The following is a 21,245-nucleotide window of genomic DNA, read 5'->3' on the forward strand; positions in this document are numbered from 1 at the left end:
TTAAAAAATATATAGGTTTTGTGGGGGGGGGGTGCTTAGCATAATTCTTTGGATAAATAATATTATCCAAATTTTGCCTCACTCTGGAACAATTGTGGGTTTTGTGAGATGGAGTTGGAGGAGAGTCTCACTGCATTGCCCAGGCTATCTCCAGTGAAGCCAGAATTAGGCAGTCAGTATAGGTAGGTAAATCAAGGCAGGTCGGATCAAGGATCATGGAAGCCAATTTGAGTGAGTCCTGGAAGTTGGAGACTGCCCCCTGTGGGATTGAAATGCCTTCAGAGCCCTTCTTCCACCCTATCAAGATAACCTGCCCCAGTTCCCTCCCTACAGGGAGTTATAAAGTTGTGTCATGGGCTGCTTCTCTCCTTTTGGCCCTCCCACTGAGCATCTCCTGGGCCTGGTCACTTAGGCAGGAAGCAGATAAGGGGAAGAGAGCGGGAGAGAAAAGGAAGCCTAAGACAAATAAAAAAAGGAGGAAGGCCTCACTTACTGGGATACCAGGATATCAGCTATTTACTTGCAGTGCTTCTCTAATGTTATACTTCAACATGTGCGGGAGCAAAACTCATCACCAGTAGCTGGAATTACAGATATACCACTGTGTCCAGTTTTGTATTTTCTATCATGGAATCCAAAGTGTACCTTCAGAGGCTTTAGTTTCTTTTCCATGTATTGATTGGGATTTGTAGATACTTAAACACACGAGATACTGGTGTAAAGGAGCAGTATCACCAAAATGTGTAGGATTTGTTTTCATCGCCGTTTTTAAAGTAAAAGGATTCTCTTTTGGTGCTGGGGCTCCACAGGAAGCAGGGGAAAGACCCAACTTGATTTAGTTGGGCTCACTCTCCTTCCCACTTTTAAAGAAAAAGCCAATTTTACATTATTTATAAATTACCCAAAGCTGGAAACAATCCAAATTCCCATCATCAGGTGAATGGATATGCAAAATATGGCACATTTCATAGAATACCACTCAGCAATAAAAATGAACTAATTATATACGCATCAACATGAGTGAATCTCAAAATGATTATATAGCCAGGGAAGGTGACCCATGCCTGTAATCCCAGCAGCTCAGGAGGCTGAGGCAGGAGGATCATGAGTTCAAAGCCAGCCTCAGCAACTTAGTGAGGCCCTAAGCAACTCAGGGGTCTCTAAAATACAAAAAAGTGTTGGGGATGTAGCTCAGTGGTCAAGTGCCCCTGTGTTCAAGTCCCCATTTCCCCCCTCAAATCAAAATGATTATATGAAAGAATCCAGACACAAAGAGAGTACATGCTGTAAGGATCAATTTATATGAACTTCTAGTAAAGGTAAAAAAAAAATAGTGATAGCAGATAAGTGATTGCCAGAGCACAGGGTAGGGAAAAGAGATGAACTGAAAAGGGGATCCTGGCAACTTCTTGGTATGATGAAAACATTCTTTATCATGATTGTGACAGTTGCACTACTGCACATTTGTGTAAACTCATTGAATTGTCAGTAAAACTCAGTCCTACAAAATGTAAAATTTATTGTCCCAATGAGAAAGGGTTTGCATTATCAAATCTGATACCACTGAAGCTACCACCACTATTTTATATACCAAGAAAGAAAAATACTGCCAATTGAACTGCATTACACCGTCAACCTTTAAATTCATCCTGATTTCAGAAGTGTTAAAATGTGAAAAAAGTCTTAGACTCAATGGAACAAGTTAATTCTGTATCATGAGCAATTAAAGAAAAGGGGTGGAGAAAGCTGCTATTTCCTTCTTTTTCAGTGAGTGAAATTAAGACATATATTGGTGGCTCAAACCCAAAATTGCAGGGTTAGTAGGTAACACAGCTGATTCATAAATTCAAATTATATCTCAAGGTTGGTAGTTTAGATTCCCTGGGGTAACAATAATGTTAGTAAAATATTGCATTACAAAAATAGCAAGCAACTCTTCACAAAAATATTCTGTGGATATGGGAAGTAGGGAAAGATTGTTAAAGAGAGAAATAATGGAACGTATAGAAATGAGACTCAAACAGAGGTGTGTGGCACATGCCTGTACTTCCAGCCACTCAGGAGGCTGAGAGAGGAAGATTGTTTGAGCCCAGGAGTTCTAGACCAGCCTGGGTAACGCAGCAAGACCCTGTCTAAAAGAAAAGAGAAGAAAAGAAATCAGGTTTGAGGAATTTAGGGCTATAAAAAGCTCCCAAATGCACTGGGTTAGTTTCTCAGCACCACATATAAATAAATAAAAATAAACACCTATCAACAACTAAAAAAATGTTTAAAAAAGAAAATTAGTTAATTTTTAAAAAAGCTCCCAAATGGGGGTGGTGGGCATCAAAGAATAATATATAAGACTATAAAAAATTAAGACCAGAAATATTTCTCTTTTATGTAAACAACTTCTAATATTAACTTCCAAGACTAAAGGAAAAATGTTTCAAAATGAGCACTTTCCTATTTCAAGTAGCATAGTGTACTGAAGATTAAAAAAAAAGTTTTCCAATGTTAAGATAAGGAAGTTTATGTTCCTTCTTTGTGAACAGTACAGATACCTTGCCTTTTCATTGTATCAAACAGTTCCAACTAGGGCTGGAGCTGTAGCTCTCAGTGGTAGAACACAACACTCCCCCAGCATGCAGGAGCCTTTGGGTTTGAACTCCAGCACAACAACAATAACAACAACAAAATGGAAATAAAAACAAATACTTCAAAATGTTGTTCAGATAATCATACAAATAATGAATAATAGTGACTTTTAAATGAACCATTTAGAGTCACTAGCTAAGGAAAGGCTATTCAAAATAAAAGTTTTATCTTAATGTTAAGATGAGGAATTTTAAATTAATCTTTCTGCTACAATTTTTAAAATTTTTTGAATTTTTTTCTAAACCTTAAACTCAAAAGGTGGTTTGCCTAATACCTCAAATCCTTCTTTTTTTAAAAAAAAAAATTAGTTGTAGATGGACACAATACCTTTATTTTATTCATTTTTATATTTTGCTTTATGTTACAATTTGGATCTTGAATGTTTCCCAAAGGTCCAGCTGTTGAAAGTTGATGGCTTGGTTCCCTAGCCTGTGGTACTATTGTGGAGCCTTAGGAGGTGGGGCCTAATGGAAAGAAGTTAAGTCGAGGGGGGGTGCGGGGGCATGACCTTCAAGGAAATAATGGAACTTTGGTTTTTTTTCACTTCCTGGTCCCCATGAGGTAAGCAGCTTTGTTCCAGCCTTGTTCTACTAAACGCTTCCCACCATGTCTTACTGCCTAGCCAGAGGCCCAAAAGTAATGGGACAACTGACCATGGGCTGAATCCTCTGAAACTGTGATTCAAAATAAATCTTTAATGTTTATATTAAGTATTTTTTCACAGTAACAGCAGACTAACATATTTTATTGATTTGATTGATTTTCTTGTAATCATTAATATTTTTTCCATCAAACTCCTTCACGAATGTAAAACCCTACTCTATGTGGTCAAATATCATGTATCTATTACTTTTTGTTCTATTTGGAGACATCTTTCCTTCTGCCATCTCACCTCCTACTTCTATAGGTTTGTTTTTTTTTTTTCCTAATAATGGGGATTGAACTCAAGGTGCTTTACCTGCAATCCTCCTGCCTCAGCCTCTGAAGTTGCAGGGATTACAGTCATGTGCCACTGTGTTCAGCATCATGTTTATTTTTAAATTTTTTAAATTTCACCATTATTATGTAATCTTTTTAGATATACATGACAGTAGAGTGTATTCTGACATATTATACATACATGAAGTATAACTTAGTCTTATTAGGATCCCATTCTTTCAGCTGTACATGATGTGGAGTTTCACTCTAATGTATTTAATGTTTTTTTTTAAATATATGGAGATTCACAACAGCTTTATTTAATAGTCAAAGACTGGAAACAATCTAAATGTCTGTGAACAAGTGAATAGGTGAATAAATTGTGGAATACTACCCAGGAACATAAAGGAATGAACTATAAATATATACAATAACATGGATGATTTTTCAAAAGAATTATGCTGAGTGAAAGAAGCTAAATATAATACTATATATACATTATTATTTCATTTCTTCAAAACTCTAGAAAATGCAAAATAATCTATACTGACAGAATCTTGATTAGTGGTTACCTGAAGATTGGGATGAAGACACAGAGAAACTGCTGTGTTTGTTTTTAAATTTTTGCTCTTGTATTATTTTCTTCCCTCTACCTGCTTAAGTTTATTCTGCTCTTTCTCTAGTTTTGTAAATTGAATGCTTTATGTAATAATTTGGAATTTTTCCCCTTGGTGCTGGGGATTGAACATAGAGCATCATGCATGATGCATGCCAAGCTTGTGTTCTACCACTAAACTAAATCACCAGCCTAGAATATTTATTACAAATGCATTCAATACTATAAATTTTCTCCATTGAGCTACATCCCTAGCCCTAATGATTGTGTGTGTGTTTGGCTTTTTTGTGGGGGGGGAGGTACTGGGGATTTAACCCAGGGGCACTTGACCACTAAGTCACAACTTCATCCCTTTTTATTTTTTAGATAAATTTTGCTAGCTTAGGGCCTTGCTAAGTTGCTGAGGCTGGTCTTGAATTTGCAATCCTCCTGCCTCAGCCTCCTGAGTTGCTGGAATTTATAGGCGTGCACCACCACACCTGGAATGATTACATTTCACATATTTTTATATGTATATTGTTGTCATTCAGTTTTAATCTTATAATGACTTCTTTCATGATGTTCCTGTTAACTCATTGGCTATTGTCTTTTTAGTTTTTGCACATGATTTACTATTGATTTAAAATTTCAACATGAACACCTAATTTCTAGTAAGTTTAGAGCTAATAAGTACCTATCATTCTTCCAAGTAATACAAGGAGTTTTCAGTTCTTTAATACTGATATTTCCCATCACGCCATACACTTTTCCATGTAATGATAACCATTAAAGGTATTTGGGTTTTGTTGGTTTTTTTTAATATTTTTTTTAGTTGTAGATGGACACAATACCTTTATTATTTATTTATTTATTTTTATGTGGTGCTGAGGATCGAACCCAGTGCCTCAAACATTTGAGGCAAGCGTTCTGCCACTAAGCCCCAATCCCAGCCCCTGGGTTTCATTGTTTTAACCTTCTCTTTTTTATATTAACAGCTAAGCTAGGTGTGGTGGTATACAACTCTGATCCCAGTGACTCTGGAGGCCGAGGCTGGAGGATTGCAAGTTTGAGGTCAACCTTGGCTACTTAGCAAGACCTTATCTTAAAATAAAATTTAAAAAGGACTGGATCTATATCAGAAGCAGAATAGTTCTGGTTTCAATCTTCAGTATAAATAAATAAAAAGATAAATAAATAGGGTTGAGAATGTAACACAGTGGTAGAGAGCCCTGGGTTCAATCTTCACTACCACAAAAACAAAAATAAGGGACTGGGGTTGTGGCTCAGTGGTAGAGCGCTGCCTAGCATGTGTGAGGCTCTGGGTTCGATCCTCAGCATCACATATGAATAAACAGATAAAGTTTAAAAAAATCCATTGGCAACTAAAAAAATATTTTAAAAAAGCAAGCTAGTTAATACCTATTTAGATTTCGTAAAGTCTTTGTGCACTTTTTTTTTTTTTTTTTTTTTTGGTGAAAGTACTGGGAACTGAACACAGGGGTACTTTACCACTGAACTAGCTACATATCCAACCCTTTTTGAACATTTTTTTTTTTACTTTTTTTGGGGCAGAGTGGGGGGTACTGGGGATTGAACTCAGGGACACTCAGCTACTGAGCCACGTCCCCAGCTCTATTTTATATTTTATTTAGAGACGGGGTTTCCCTGAGTTGCTAAGTGCCTGGCTTTTGCTGAGACTGGCTTTGAACTTGCGATACTCCTGTCTCAGCCTTCAGAGCCACTGGGTTTACAGGTGTGCGCCACCCCACCAGGATTTTTTTTTTCTTACTTTGAGACAGTGTTTCAATAAATTGCCAAGGCTGGCCTGGAGATTCAGATCCTTCTGCCTCAGCCTATTGAGTTGCTGGAATTATGAGTATGAGCTAGTGCATCTAGTAATATATTTCTTAATAAGGTATAACCACATACAATGTGATTGCATTCAATACAATGAAACACATATAAATATACATTTCAGTGAGTTCAGACAAATGTAGACAACCATGTAACAAACACCTCAATTAAGGTGTAAAGCAGGGGGCTGGGATTGTGGCTCAATGGTAGAGCGCTCACCTAGCACCACATAAAAATAAGGGTATTGTGTTGTGTCCATCTACACCTAAAAAATAAATATTAAAAAAAGATGTAAAACAGGGTTGGGGCTGTAGCTCAGTGGCTGAGTATTTGCCTAGCATGTGTGAGGCACTGGCTTTGATCCTTAGCACCACATAAAAATAAATAACTAAGGGTTGAGGTTGTGATTCAAATGTAGAGTGCTTGCCTAGCATGGGTGAGGCACTGGGTTCAATCCTCAGCACCACATAAAAATAAAATAAAGATATTGTTTCCACCTAAAACTAAAAAATAAATATTAAATAAATAAAAAGTACTGTGTCCATCTACAACTAATAAAATAAAAGAATATTTTTAAAAGATATAAAACATTCCTATTGCTCCCCCAAAATTCAAAAGGATTTGTTTTTTTTTTTTTTTCAGTACTGGGAATTGAACCCAAGACATTGTGCATGCTACACAAGTGCTGCTCCTGAGCTACAGCCCCATCCCTGAGAAGAATTCTTTTCAAAGCCAGTGTTACCTTATGTCATTCCTCCACTCAAAACTTCCTAGTGGCTTTTCCCACCACTGAGAATAAAAGCCTAAGTCCTTGTAATGGTTAATAAGGCTGTTCATAGTTGCCCCTTCCTCCAACTACTCTGACCTCATTTTAAAGTTCTTTTCTCTTGATTCAGTCCACTCCAATTACATTTCTTCCTCCCTGTCCCTTGCAGACGTCAGGCACTTTCTTGTATCAGAGCCTTTGCACTTGGCATTCAATCTGGAATGCTCTCCTTCCAGATACCCACTTCCTTTAGGTCTCTCTTCAAATGTCACCTGATCAGAAGCCCTCTCTGACCACCATATACAAAATAACATTCCCAACCCAGTGTGGTGAAGTATGTCTGTAATCCCAATGGTTCGGGATGCTAAGGCAGGAGAATCATGATTTCAAAGCCAGCCTCAGCAAAAGCGAGGCACTAAGCAACTCAGTGAGACCCTGTCTCCAAATAAAATACAAAATAAGGCTGGGGATGTGGCTTAGTGGTTGAGTGCCCAAGTTCAATTCCCACTACCCCTCCAAAAAATAACATTCCCCCACTTCCCTGATTTTTTATCCCCTTATCTTGCATTATCATCTTTCCCAATACTTGTCATAATCTGATATTATATATGTACATCTATTTATCTCTCTATATATGTATAAATATGTATACATACACACACATATATGTTTAAATCTGTTACTGTCTCTCATGTAAGTTCTATGGGAGCTGGGACTTATGTGCTTGTGTAATGACTCCACTACTTCAAGTCTGTCATGAGGTGAGTGCTCAAAAAAAATGTATTAAATGACTGTCCACAGCCACCAGTCTAGCCTACTCCATCATCCTCTCACCTGGACTACATCACCTCCCTCCTAACTGATCTCTTTGCCCAGCCCTCTTTGTCTGGTTTCCTTCAAACCATTTACCACACTGCAGAAATATCTTTTAGAAATTAAAATCAGGCCATTTCACTTTTATTCTTAGAACCCTTTGATGGCCATCCCTTGGCCTTTCAGATAAAGTCCCAAATCCTTGCATGGCAGTGTACTCTCCTCCTTCTCCATAACATCCCCTATGCCAAGTGCAAGGTGTCTACTCTTTGGCTTTGACTACCTGGCCATCTTTGTCTTTTTCCCTCCAGTCATGCTGGATCACTTTGAGTTCTTAGCTGAAGCCAGTCTCTCACATCAGGTCCTTAGTATATACTTGTCCCGCTGCCTGGGATACTCTCTCTCCTGTTCACCTTTTTTTTTTTTTTTTTAGAGAGAGAGAGAGAATTTTTTTTTTGAGAATTTTTAATATTTATTTTTTTTTAGTTCTCGGCGGACACAACATCTTTGTTTGTATGTGGTGCTGAGGATCGAACCCGGGCCGCACGCATGCGAGGCGAGCGCACTACCGCTTGAGCCACATCCCCAGCCCTCCTGTTCACCTTTCAAATCTCAATTTGAGGTTTATTTCCCAAGGGAGGCTCAGACTTTGTAAGCTCTTTCAGAGTTCAGCTACAGCTTCGTCCCTGCAGGGTGCTGAGGTGCTTCCTCCCTCCATCCCATATTTATTTATTTTCAATTTGTAAGAACAAGTATTTAATTTCCACCTATGAAATTGTACCATTTAAGTAAAGGTGATAAAATATTTACTTTAAATATGTTGGTCATGGGCTGGGAATGTGGATCAAGCGGTAGCACACTCGCCTGGCATGCACATGGCCCTGGGTTCGATCCTCAGCACCACATACAAATAAAGATGTTGTGTCTGCCAAAAACTAAAAAATAAATATTAAAAAAATTCTCTCTCTCTCTCTCTAAAAAAAATGTTGATCATAAGCTTATAAATGATAGACCCATCCTGATCTTTTCTCAAAATTGGGAGCCATCTTGCCACAAAGCTATGAAAAGATAATTTCGCTTTACTATAAATTACTGCAAATTCTGAACCTGCTTGGAATGCCTGCCCGTGCCTTGAACTCACCCATGCCTGGCTCTCTGACCAGATAGCAGCCCTCTCTGAAACTTAGTGACACCTCATAAATATTGGCCTTCCCTGGCCAGACAACGACCCTCTCTGAGGCTCTAATGGTCCTCATAAATTCTGATGTTGGGGCCAGCAAAAAAAAAAAAAAATGTAAACTACCATTAGTGTGATGCTTGTCAGAGTTTTGTTATCTGTAACCCCCCTTTGTGTAACTTTCTGGGCTATAAAGCTGGGCTGCAGGAAAGCTGGGCTGCTGTCTTGTTCCCACCATTTTGGGAGGGAGAGGCAGCCCGGCCGGTCGAAATAATACGCTTGCTTTAATTTGATTTTAATTGGAGTCAGTGGTCTTTTCTTGAGTCCTGGTCTAACAATAAACATGAAAGATACTTCTGAGTACACTATTATGTGCTTTTGTATACTTATCGCTTTTAAGAAATGAATGCTGTGAATCCCAAGAATAGTCATTTGCAGGTATTTTGTGTACTCTTTCAAATTTCACATATAAGTACTAAAAACATTATGTGGGAGCCGGACATGGTGGTGCACACTGTAATTTCAGTGGCTTGGGAAGCTGAGGCAGGAGGATCGTGAGTTCAAAGCCAGCTTCAGCAACTTAGTGAGGTCCTAAGTAACTCTGTGTCTAAAATGCTGTTGCTGACTACTAAATTCTAAAAGTTAGTAGTCTCTAAAATAAAATACAAAAAGGACTGGGGATGTGGTTCAGTGGGTAAGTGCCCAGTACTAAAAAAAAAAAAAATAAAATAAAAAAAGAAGAAGAAGAAGAAAGAAAGAAAAACATTATGTGGAATAGTAATCAAATGTTATTTCTTCACTTTTTTTTCTCTTATCTCTTTAAGACTAACTTGATCGTTTTTTTTTTTTTGTTTGTTTGTTTGTTTTTTGTACCATGTATTGAACCCAGGGGTGCTTAACCACTTAGCCACATCCCAGCCCCTTTTATTTTTGTTTTGAATTTTTCCCCCTTTTATTTTTTGAGACAGGGTCTCACTATGTTGCTTAGGGCCTCACTGAATTATGAGGCTGGCCTTGAATTTGCCATCCTCCTGCCTCAGCCTGGGATTATAGGTGTGTGCTGTCACTATGCCTGGATGATTTGTGCTAATTCCACACCTTCCCAGCTCTACCTTCTAGAAGTTAGTAGTCAGCAGCAGCATTTTCTCTTTCATCTTCTCTATTGTGTTCCTGGATCTTTCTCTCAAAGTATACCTTTCCCCATAAAGCTTTATTCTACTTTTGAATAAATTGTTAAGTATATATTTTCAGGAATAGTAACCAAAAATTGAGCAATTTTAATACTTCTTTTGCTCCTCATGGCCATATTTCTTTCTAAGCTACTTTTCCTCTACCTTGCATGGCAGTGTATTCTCCTCCTTCTCCATCTGCCTCTAAATGTCCTCTTTTCTGTTCCTATTTGGCTGTTTCTTCCTCTACTCTTTTAATGTTTTTTATGGGATGCTTCCTTAAGCCTCTTTCCCTGTAGGCTCTTGTGTATCTCATGATCCCCATGATACTTCATATAATAGAATGTATCAGTGTATGATGTGGGTTCATGTCTTTGAATTCCTCCACGGCTGGGATTGGGTTAATTCAGGAGATTAAACTCAGTGCACTAATCAGTGTACTAATCACACTTGTTATTATTTAGTGTCCAGTTCTATGAGGGCAGGGTCTGTGTCTATCTTATTCACTGCTAATATCCCCTGTGACAAGTGCAGTGCAACTGCTCAAAGAATATCCTTAAATAGGTTAATGTGAATAAAAAAAGAGTTTAATCTTTATTCTTTCATCTGCTTCCTGATCAGTCCAAATTCTAGTTATTTTAATAATATTTACTAATCATTTGGCCTAACTGCTCTCCTGGCCTCTTGTCTTCCATCTCTCTGCAATCCATACCATGACTGCAACATCAGTAACATTAAAACCAAACCAAAACAAACAACAACAACAAAAACTCCCAGTCTACTTGTGTTTCCCCTCCCCAATCCTCTGCTGTTTCCCCATTACCTTCAGAATATAGTCAAAGCCCCTCATCTTGGATTTGAGGGTTTGGCCCCAATCACTCTTCCTAAATCTCTGATCTTATTTATTAAGTGATTACAGTATACCAAATGCTATGCTAGTTACTGAGTTGGGAAGACAAGCACATCTACTAACTTTAAAGGGCATGATCAACTCTATTAGAGTCTGTGATAGATTATAAGTTTTTAAAATTTTTTAAAAATATTTTTAATTTTTTTTAAAAATTTTTCAGCGGACACAACATCTTTGTTTGTATGTGGTGCTGAGGATAGAACCCGGGCCACATGCATGCCAGGCGAGCGCTCTACCGCTTGAGCCACATCCTCAGCCCCTAAAATTTTTTTTATAGTTGTAGATGGACAGCATGCCTTTATTTTATTTTTCATTTTTTTGTTATTTTTATTTATTTATTTTATATATGACAGCGGAATGCATTACAATTCTTATTACACATATGGAGCACAATTTTTCATATCTCTGGTTATATACATAGTATATTCACAACAATTCGTGTCTTCATACGTGTACTTTGGATAACAGTGTCCATCACATTCCACTTATTTATTTTAATGTGAACCTAGTGCCTGACACATGCTAGACAACCACTCTACCACTAAGCTACAGCCCCAGCCTGGATTATAAGTTTTTGCCCTATGCAAATTCACAAGTTTAGAACTGTAACATTCAATACGGTGACCACTAGCCACATTTCAAGTACTCAATAGCTCTGTGGGGCTAGCATCTATGGTATTGGACAGCACATCTCATTTCTATATCCAAGAAATTGGGGATTACCTATAGGTGCTTAAGAGGGCAAGGACCATACCGAGGACATGCTCCCTAACCCTAACCCCAACACTTTGGTTTGGGTGTATTTTCAAGTAGTTCTGGCTCTCAAGAGAGATAATGCATCAGAGTACTTTGTAAACTATTATGTGATAAAGAAATGCGATATAATAAATAGGCTTTCATCACAGCTTTGTGTTACTTCAAGCAAATTCTAGCTCTTTTCTCCAACTTCTCCCATCCCCTTAATTTTTGCTCAAGGTTTCTGAAAAACACAGGTGAAATGTTTATCCCAGTGCTAAAAATCTTCATAATACTCACCTTGAAGCTTTTAAACCAGGACCCTATCTCAACACCCACCTTTTCTGTCACTTTCCCTGAAAAAAAAAAAAAAAAGGACACGAATTAAGATTTTCAAAAGAGCAACAAAATATTTATTTTGAGATTTGAGAATTATGGAAAACCATCTAGGTAATGGGGACTGGACCCTCATCAGGCTCTTCTGGGAAATCCGTAGCACCACCCTCTACTGCAGCTCGCTGCTTTTCCAGTTTAGCAATCAATTCTTTCGCTGGATTGAAGACGCCATTGGTCTGCTGGTCACAGACATAGCAGCGCGGGGTGGTGCGGAAATGCTGCAGTGCACATCTCTCGCAGAAATAATGCCTGCACTTGGTGACAACTGGGTTTTGGAAGGTCTGGCGGCAGATGAAACACTTGAATGGTATTTCCTCATCATCACTTCCTACTTCGTAGTTTTCATCCTCATAGACACCATAGCGACCCTCATCAAGCTCACGTTCGATCTGCCACCCGTGCTTGTAATCTGAACGATCATGGAGGAATTTGCAGCTGTCTCCGAAGCCGCAGAAGCCAGTCTCCTTGTAGTCCTTACAGATATCGGGCTGGTAATCCCAGCGCACGGTGGCACGGAGATGCTCAGGGGCTCGGATGGGGCCCTTCCTCACCATCCCAGAGGAAGCATTGCCCATAGACGTATCTTTGGGCTTCATGTATTTCTGATAATTATTGATTCCCCGATAGATCTTGTCATCTTCCTTGCCCCTCAGCTCCTCCTGGATCTTCTGGCTGCGCTCAAAAATGGCTTGTGCGTCACGCTCCTTCTCTGTGTCTAGCTCATAGACGGCTGTCGCCCCCATATCCTCTGGCCCCACTGGTTTCGCAGAGCGAGTGGACTTGTAGACCACGCCGAGACTCTGAGGCTCATTCTCCTCCTCATTATCACTACTCAAGTCGCCGTAGGCCGCCTTCTGTTTACCACTGCCGCGGGTCTTCTGTATCATTGGATTGTGGGCCACACGCTTCTTTTCCGGTCGGACCACAGTGTTGCCTTCGTCACTGCTGCTGCTGCTGCTTTCCCCGGGCTCCGGGTCGCAGATCCGGCGTTTTCGCCGGCCTGCTGCCCCTTTCCGCACAGGCTTTTTGAAGAGGAAGGTGCACACTTGGTCTGCCGACTTTCCTGGAGAAAGTTGCTCTGCCATTTTAGAGTCCCGAGCTCCGAAACTGCTGTGGCTGGTGGGTTGCACGGAGTTCTTCACGTCACTGAGCGTCTTACGCTCTGCGGTGAGTCGGAACTGAAAAACCAGAGGGAAGAACCTCAAGAGAGCGATAGTGACAGCAGGCTAGTGCGCGAGCCCCTGACACTCTTGAGCCTTGGCGGACCCCGTCGCTTCTTCCGGAGGAAGACAGGGCACCGCCCTCTCGCGGGGTGCCGCGGGGTTTCCTGGGAAAGAAGCCGAAACCGGTCACCTCTAAGGAGCCTAAGGGGTAGGGATTTGGTTTAGATAACCGTGCCGAAATGTGGTTCGAAATTCTTCCAGGACTTGGTATAATGGGCGCGTGCTTGCTTATCCCGGGAGTGGCAACTGTGTACATCCACAGGTTCACTAACGGGGGCAAGGTAAGGCTACTTCCCCCAACCGGGGAACGACTCCACGGACCTCGGTCCCAAAACAGCGGTGAGATAGGGAGATTGCTAGGATATGGAGCCTCTCTCCGAGATGGGAGATACCAAGGCTGACCCTCCTCTTTCTTGATGTTGCCTAAAAGTGGAGGCTTGCGGAATGCACAGCTTGCTTTAGATTAGAAATAGATAGTTCCTGGAGGGAGAAGAGAGTGTCATAGGGCAGAGTAGCCTATCTGGTGCTGGAAAGAGAGAGATGAAAGAGGTAGGTAGGTCAAAATTCCTAGGCAGAGTGGAGAGGCGCTTGTCATGTTCCCATCCCTTTAGACCTCCGATCTTTTTTGTCTATTTTGGTTTTAATTTCTCATGTTCACATCTCTGTAGCTTCTTAATTTTTTTCCCTATCCATAGTCCCCTCCCATCTGCCATGAAGGTTTTATCCCCCACTTTGCTTTGCAAGCCTTTAGGGAATCACATTCGGATTTTCGTTTTTTCTTTTTCTTTTTTTTTAAAGTAGGTCTATTTTATTTATTTTTTATATTTATTTTTCAGTTATAACTGGACACAATATCTTTATTGTATTTATTTTATTTTTATGTGGTGCTGAGGATCGAACCCAGGGCCTCACACGTGCTAGACGAGTGATCTACCGCTGAGCCACAATCCCAGCCCCGGATTTTCATTTTTTCCTCCTTCTAGTCCTTCACAACATCTTTAAGTACACTCGGAATATATATAGATTTGGTTTTTGGTTTCGTGATTGTCTTTCACCCGTGAAGTACCAGGTTCTGGTGTTGTATGTCAATTTGGCTTTAGTTTAATTAACTAATTAAGTAATTTTTTAGCGATACTGAGTATTGAATCCTGGGGTGCTCTACCACATCTACATCCCCAATCCTTCGTATTTTTAATTTTAAGACAGGGTCTTGGCAAGTTGCCCAGGCTGTCTTTGAACTTTCAAGCCACCCGCCTCAGCCTCCTGAGTCGCTGGGATTATAGGTTTGCCCAACTAATTTGGCTTTTATTTCAGTGATGATTCCATTTTTCTAGCATAGCACTTATTAAAAGTTGTAAGATCCATCTGTTGGGTCACTTATCTTTACAAATTGCAATAATGTTTGTCTTTTATTTGAAGGAAAAAAGGGTTGCCCATTTTCGCTATCAGTGGAGTTTGATGGAAAGAGATAGACGCATATCTGGAGTTAATCGCTATTATAAATCAAAGGTAAGATGTTTCTGATGCTCACAATCTGCCAGGCTTGAGGGGAGCTCTGGAACCTAATTTGCATTTTCTTGTCTACTAGTGAGGCAAGCAATCTTTTATGTATTTAATGATTTGTTTTTAAATACTGGAGATTGAACCCAGAGGCATTCCTTTTTTAAATTTTGAAACAGGGTGTCTCTGAGTTGCTGAGGCTGGTTTTGAACTTGTTGATCCTCCTGTCTCAGTTTCCCAAATCACTGGGATTAAAGGCCTGCACCATGAAGCACAGCTTTTTTTTTTTTAATAATTTTATGTATGGGCTGGGATTGTGGCTCAGTGGTAGAGCACTTGCCTAGCATGTTCGGGGCCCTGGGTTCGATCCTCAGCACCACATACATATAAATAAATAAAAATAAACGTATGTAAAAAAAGGAAAACAGCATTCTTATAAAAAATTTTTATGTATGGCAAATATTTTTTCCAGTCTTCTTTTTCACTTTGTGATATTTTTCATCAGATAGTAGTTTTTAATTTTGATGTTTAGTTTATCTTTCTGTATTCTGGGTTTTACATCTTCTGTAACAAATGCCTTTTCTACCCAAGATTATAAGCATATATACTTTCCAAATACTGTTACAGTTTCTTTTTTTTTTTCCTCGTGTCCTTATTTGATCCATCTACTGGTCATTTGGGAATATAATGTGAACAAGGATTTAACTTTTTTCCAGGAGATAGTCAGTTGTTACAATCATTACTTTATAAAACAGTTTATTTTTATTTGTAATGCCATTCTAGTAAACTAAATTTCCATATATACATGGGCCTGTTTCCTGAATTTGCTCTTCTGTATTCCACTGGTCTGCCAGTTGGCACACTAATAACTTACTTAAAGAATTGTTGTAATTCTGTGTTTGATTGAATCATATTAAACTGCTGTTTTCTATAAGTCAAAATGACCAAGTAGTAGTATTTTCATATGGCTCAACCTAATAGTATGTTCATATAACTTATAGGAGTATTTTTTCCTAATAATTCTTTTTAAAAATTTTAGATACTTTTTAATATTTATTCCTTGCTCATTTATTCTTCACAGGGAACCTAGGTAAATATTATTCTCATTTTGTAGGTAAAAACAGAGGGTCAGAGCAATTAAATAACTCAATGTAGGTGATCTGCCTCTCAATATACTGCTATTTGAGATAACAGAAGTTAGAGTAGTCATCCCTTATCTGCAGTTTCACTTTCCATATGTCAGTTACCTCCATCAACTGTGATCTAAAATGGAAAACTCCAGAAATAAAGTTATAAAATGTTAAATGCTTTTATTATAATTATTTTATTAGTTACTATTAAACTCTTACTGTGCCTAATTTATAAATTAAATTTTATAACAGGAATGTATATATAGGAAGAAACAGTATGTACATTTGTGGTTTCAGGCATCCACTGGTGGTTTTGGAATGGATCCCTAATAGATAAGGGGGGATAGCTGTATCTACTTGTCTAGAGCTGTGTTTCTCAAAGTTTGGTCTAAGAATAACCATCAAGTTCACCTGGCATGTGAAATAGGATTAAGATTTCTGAGAGGTATCTCCTAGAAGTATACTATTTTGTCTTCTCTCAAGACAATTCTTACAGTAGTAGTAAACAAAATACCTAGAAGAAATGTCGTCACTGAATAATCTTTTAATTTATAGATGCTGAAGTATTTGGTTGTGACTCTTGAAAAGTAGTGTAGTGCTTACAGGGCAAGGATTTTGGAGTTGGGGGTCCTTGTACTTGAATTCTGGTTCTGCTACTTCCTTACTGACTTAAGCAAGTGATTTTTTTAACCTCTCTGAGCCTCTATTTCCTCATCTGAAAAAAAAATGGAATGAGGATAATAGTATGTACCTCAAGTTGGCTGTTACTTATGAAGCAGATTTTACCCTATTATCCTCTGACTCAGAGAGTGCTTTGTGTAAGAATTGAGGTGTTAAAAATAGTTTCTTGATTTTAGTTCTGATTGCAGGGAGGGAAGGGTCTTTTCATGTAAAGTAATGTTTGCTGCTCTCAGAAAAGGAAAAGTAGAAATCATTACAGATTATTCTTCTATGGTGATTATAAAATTCATTGCATTTCAATTCCATTTTCACATCAATTACAGGATGTGAAAACACTTGTTTTTAATAAGAGAGAATGCCATTCTGTGACAGTGGAAATAAAGTACATGGTACATCTTTGATGGGAACAGAATTCTCACATTCTCTTTTTTTAAACTGTTTTTCAGGGTTTGGAGAACATTGATTAAGGAAGCATTTTCCTGATTGATGGAAAAAACTCAGTATGGTCATCTACCCCTGCTAGAAGGTTATTTGATATATTATGAAGCATGCAGTGTGTTATGTAATACATAATCAAAATAAAATGAAAACCCAAATAAAATGAAAAAGAAAAATACAAAGGCATTTCTTTCTTTAATATATACTATACAAGTTCAAGCGGTCTATCCAGTGTAGCTTTATTACTTTTAAAAACAAAAAAAAAGCAAAACCAGGAAGCAGCCAAGACTTGTACAATTGTAGAAATAATGTACACCAAGCACTATCTCTGTACCTAGAACCTAATACATCATGAATGCTATTACAATTATCATTTTAATAGGTATTAATATATTTTTAAAAAACATTTCTTCATGGGCTGGGGTTGTGGCTCAGAGGTAGAGTGCTTGCCTACCATGTGTGAGGCACCAGGTTTGATCTTCAGCACCACATAAAAATAAAATAAAGATATTATGTCCACCTATAACTAAAAAAATAAATATTTTAAAATAAACATTTCTTCAGAGATTGATAGGATAACGCAGAAAACAAACTTTTTTCCCCTAGTTCCTTTTCTGGGTGGATCCTGCAGTATTTAAAATTTTATTTAGGTACCTAGGGAGGTAGCTCAGGGGTAGATCACTCATTAGGAAGTACAAGGCCCTGGGTTAAATCCTTTGCATGGCAGTAAAATAAAATTACAGTTAAGATAGGTTGAAACTCGGGCTGGGGTTGTGGCTCAGCAGTAGAGCGATCGCCTTGCATGTGTGAGACCTGGGTTCAATCCTCAGCACCACATAAAAATAAATAAGTGAAATAAAGGTATTGTGTCCAACTACAACTAAAAAATTTTTAAAAAGAGGTTGAAACTGATATCACACCTTCAGCTTTCATTTTGTATGGTATCTATCACAGTATATGCATAGTGTTGACTTTTGTTTTAGGATAGAGCAGTATCAACAATCATTTGTTTTATTCAAATGAGTGTAGTGATCCCTTGAAAGAGTTGCATGGGTTTTTTTTTAATATTTATTTTTTAGGTGTAGATGGACACAATGCCTTTATTTTTTTACTTATTTTTATGTGGTGCTCAGGACCAAACCCAGGGCCTCGCCCTTGCTAAGCGAGCACTCTACTGCTGAGTCACAATCCCAGCCCATCATATTTTAACATTAAAGGTAACCAAATAATATGAAGAGCTGACACAGTGAAGACAATGCTGCTCTACATGTATACAAAAACACAGGTGACATCAGGACTTCTAGGTGAGAACACCAGTTCTTTGTTTTATTGTGGTGCCAGGGACAGTAACCAGGGCCTTGTGAATGCTAGGCAAGTGCTGTATCACTGAGTCACATCCCCAATTCACTAAGTTGTTTTTGTTTGTTTGTTTGTTTGGTTTTGGTACTGGGGATTGAACCCAGGGGTGCTCAACCACTGAGCCACATCCCCAGCCCTTTTTTTGTATTTTATGTAAAGACAGGGTTTCACTGAGTTGCTTAGGGCCTCACTAAGTTGCTGAGCCTGGCTTTGAACTCACGATCTTTCTGCCTCAGCCTCCAGAGGCACTGGGAATATAGGTGTATACCATGGTGCCTGAATTGAGGTGATCTTAAGCACACGTATGCTGTGTGATATCCACCCACCTCATTTTACAGGGCAGGAGTTATAGAAGGAAGGAGGTTATATTCACACTTGGTCTTTATTGTGTCACCCTGTGATAGTACAGCAGTGACCTTTTACAGTTCAAGGAAAGCACCCCATCCTAATGACATTTTTTTTTTTTTTTGTACTGGAGGTTGAACTTGGGGGCACTCAACCACTGAGCCACATCCCCAGCCCTGTTTTGTATTTTATTTAGAGACAAGGTCTCACTGAGTTGCTTAGCGCCTTGCCATTGCTCTGGCTAGCTTTGAACTTCGGATCCTCCTGTGTCAGCCTCCCAAACTGCTGGGATTACAGGCATGTGCCACTACACCCGGCCCTAATGACAAATTTAATGTAACTACTAGTCATTATTTAGTGTCTCACAGGCCTCATTTGATTGGCTGTTGTGATAGCTATTGCTGGAAAGGAAGAAAGAGGGCAGGCAGTACATATAGGGAATTGTGGATATAAAAGATTTATAGCATTATTAAATCACTAAATCTATTGCTTTCAAGTCTGTTATTTCTCCACTTTGCCTCTAGGTGGGGATCATCCACTAAATATATCTCCTTAGAGGCTACAAAATGAAAAACAAGAGTTGTTCAGATTCAGTGTTAGAATCCAAATTCTTTTTTTTAAAGCATTTATTTGTTTGTTGACCCCTCCCAGTGGGAGCCCCAGTAACAGATTCTTTTTTTTTAAAGAGTGAGAGAGAGAATTTTTTAATATTTATTTTTTAGTTTCCAGCGGACACAACATCTTTGTATGTGGTGCTGAGGATCGAACCCAGGCCGCAGACATGCCAGGCGAGCACGCTACCGCTTGAGCCACATCCCCAGCCCTGGAATCCAAATTCTTTACCTCCCCTTTTGAAAGCATCTTCTGTGAAGTTGATCTTTATTTTATTTGTTTTTTTAATGGTACTGGGAATTGAACCCAGTGCCTCATATATGATAGGCAAACATTCTACCATTGAAATATATTCCAGCCCTGAATTTTAGTTTATATCTTATTGTCTGGGAATGAACTAGATTAAAACAGAAACTAGATTATTAGATTTTGATTGATTCTTTTTTTTTCCAGTGCTAGTGATTGAACTCGGGGCTTTGCACATGTGAGGTAAGTGCTCTCAGTGAGAAAACACTCCCAATTCTTTTTTATGGTACTTTGAGTTGAATCCAGGGGCATTCTACCACTGAGCTACATCCCCAATCACATATATATATATATATATATATATATATATATATATATATATATATATATACACACACACACACACACACACACACACACACACACACACCAGGGATTGAACCCAGTTGTGCTTAACCACTGAGTCACATCCCCAGTCCTTGTTTTATTTTTAAATTTTAAACAGGGTCTCACTAAGTTGCTTAGAGCCTTACAAAGTTGCTGAAACTGGCTTTGAACTCGTGATCCTCCAGCCTCAGCCTCCCAAGATTTTGGGATTATAGGCATGTGCCACCATGTCCAGCTCCTTTTTATTTTTTATTGTGAGACAGGGTCTCACTAAGGTGCTGAGGGTCTTGCTAAATTGCTGAGGCTGGCCTCAAACTTGTGATTCTCTTGCCTCCCAAGTTGCAGGGATTACAGGCATTAGCCATTGCACCTGGTTCCCAGTCCTTTTCTTAAATTTTATTTTTAGATAATTGTCACTAAATTACTTAAGCTGGCCTCAAACTTGGAATCATTCTGCATCAGCCTCCTCAGTAGTTGGGATTACAGGTGTGTACTATCATACCCTGCTTGATTCTTTTTTAAAAGTATTTTTTAGTTGTTGATGGACCTTTATTTTATTTATTTCTGTGGTGATGTGGTGCTGAGGATTGAACCCAGTGCCTCATACATGCTAGGCAAGCACTCTACCACCGAGTTACAACCCCAGACCCCAAGCTTCATTCTTTCTTTTCTTTTTCTTTTTTGGTGCTGGGGATTAAATCCAGGGCCTTGTGCATGTGAGGCAAGCACTCTACCAATTGAGCTATATCCCCAGCTCCCAGCTTGATTCTTTTCACATATAGTTAAAAGGGTTTTCTGATAGCCGTTTTGACAGTTGTGGCCTGGCTGCTAATCTCAGATCCGTCTGTCACCTGCTATGGCCTGTTGAAATGTTGCATTGGAAATGTTGTCATTTTTTTTTTTTTTTTCATTATCCTTAATTTTTAAAAAATAGATGCCATATTCACATAGTTTAAAAAATCCAATGATATAAGATATGCAGTGAAAAGATTTGTAATCTCCTGCCCAGCACCTGCCCAATCATCACACCTCCCTAAAGGGTGTCTTTATGCACATATAAATATGCAGTGGTAGTATCTCACACTGTTCATCTTCATGCCACTTGTTCTGAAGAATGCTGATTTTTAAAAATTACAGCTACTAAGCTGTCACAGTATAATTATTTCTAGGGTCAAATGAAATAGTCAATAGGAAAAGACTTTGAAGAACAGTAGAAGAAGCTGTATCATTCAGAAGAGAGAGGAAGATAATGGCCCTGTCCTTTGGGAAATGTTTTTTTAATTTTGTTTTATTTTGGTATTGCAGATTGAACTTAGGTTCTTAACCACTGAGCCACATCCCAACCATTTTTACT

At 38.8% G+C, this 21,245-nt stretch overlaps 3 protein-coding genes across 3 annotated transcripts in view; 2 read left to right on the forward strand and 1 right to left on the reverse strand.

Annotated features, from left to right (window-relative positions):
- Nucleotides 1–11,958: 11,958 nt before the first annotated feature.
- On the reverse strand, nt 11,959–13,220 carry RNF113A (ring finger protein 113A). Its single transcript, XM_081277442.1, has one exon. It carries the CDS (start codon nt 13,053–13,055, stop codon nt 12,021–12,023), a length of 1,035 nt encoding a protein of 344 aa, XP_081133568.1. The 5' UTR covers nt 13,056–13,220; the 3' UTR covers nt 11,959–12,020.
- A 70-nt stretch (nt 13,221–13,290) lies between these two features.
- NDUFA1 (NADH:ubiquinone oxidoreductase subunit A1) lies at nt 13,291–17,124 on the forward strand. Its single transcript, XM_081277446.1, has 3 exons — nt 13,291–13,474; nt 14,613–14,702; nt 16,951–17,124. Exons 1-3 carry the CDS (start codon nt 13,373–13,375, stop codon nt 16,969–16,971), a joined length of 213 nt encoding a protein of 70 aa, XP_081133572.1. The 5' UTR covers nt 13,291–13,372; the 3' UTR covers nt 16,972–17,124.
- Nucleotides 17,125–19,707: 2,583 nt separating this feature from the next.
- AKAP14 (A-kinase anchoring protein 14) overlaps nt 19,708–21,245 on the forward strand; it is a 36,932-nt gene continuing 35,394 nt past the window's right edge. The window contains exon 1 of the mRNA XM_081277445.1: nt 19,708–19,747. The gene's annotated coding sequence lies outside the window, so the exon portion shown is untranslated. The remainder of the gene's footprint in view (nt 19,748–21,245) is intronic.

The sequence above is a fragment of the Spermophilus citellus genome (genome assembly GCF_964194105.1).
Source record: "Spermophilus citellus genome assembly, chromosome: X".
In the NCBI taxonomy this organism is placed as follows: domain Eukaryota; kingdom Metazoa; phylum Chordata; class Mammalia; order Rodentia; family Sciuridae; genus Spermophilus; species Spermophilus citellus.

What these genes read in the sequence shown, in the direction of transcription:
- RNF113A (XM_081277442.1), bottom strand. Translation starts at nt 13,055, where the DNA reads ATGGCAGAGCAACTTTCTCCAGGAAAGTCGGCAGACCAAGTGTGCACC.
- NDUFA1 (XM_081277446.1), top strand. Translation starts at nt 13,373, where the DNA reads ATGTGGTTCGAAATTCTTCCAGGACTTGGTATAATGGGCGCGTGCTTG. An exon ending in GGTTCACTAACGGGGGCAAG is followed by an intron (nt 13,475 to 14,612) that starts GTAAGGCTACTT and finishes TTTTATTTGAAG; the next exon opens with GAAAAAAGGGTTGCCCATTT. An exon ending in ATCGCTATTATAAATCAAAG is followed by an intron (nt 14,703 to 16,950) that starts GTAAGATGTTTC and finishes ACTGTTTTTCAG; the next exon opens with GGTTTGGAGAACATTGATTA.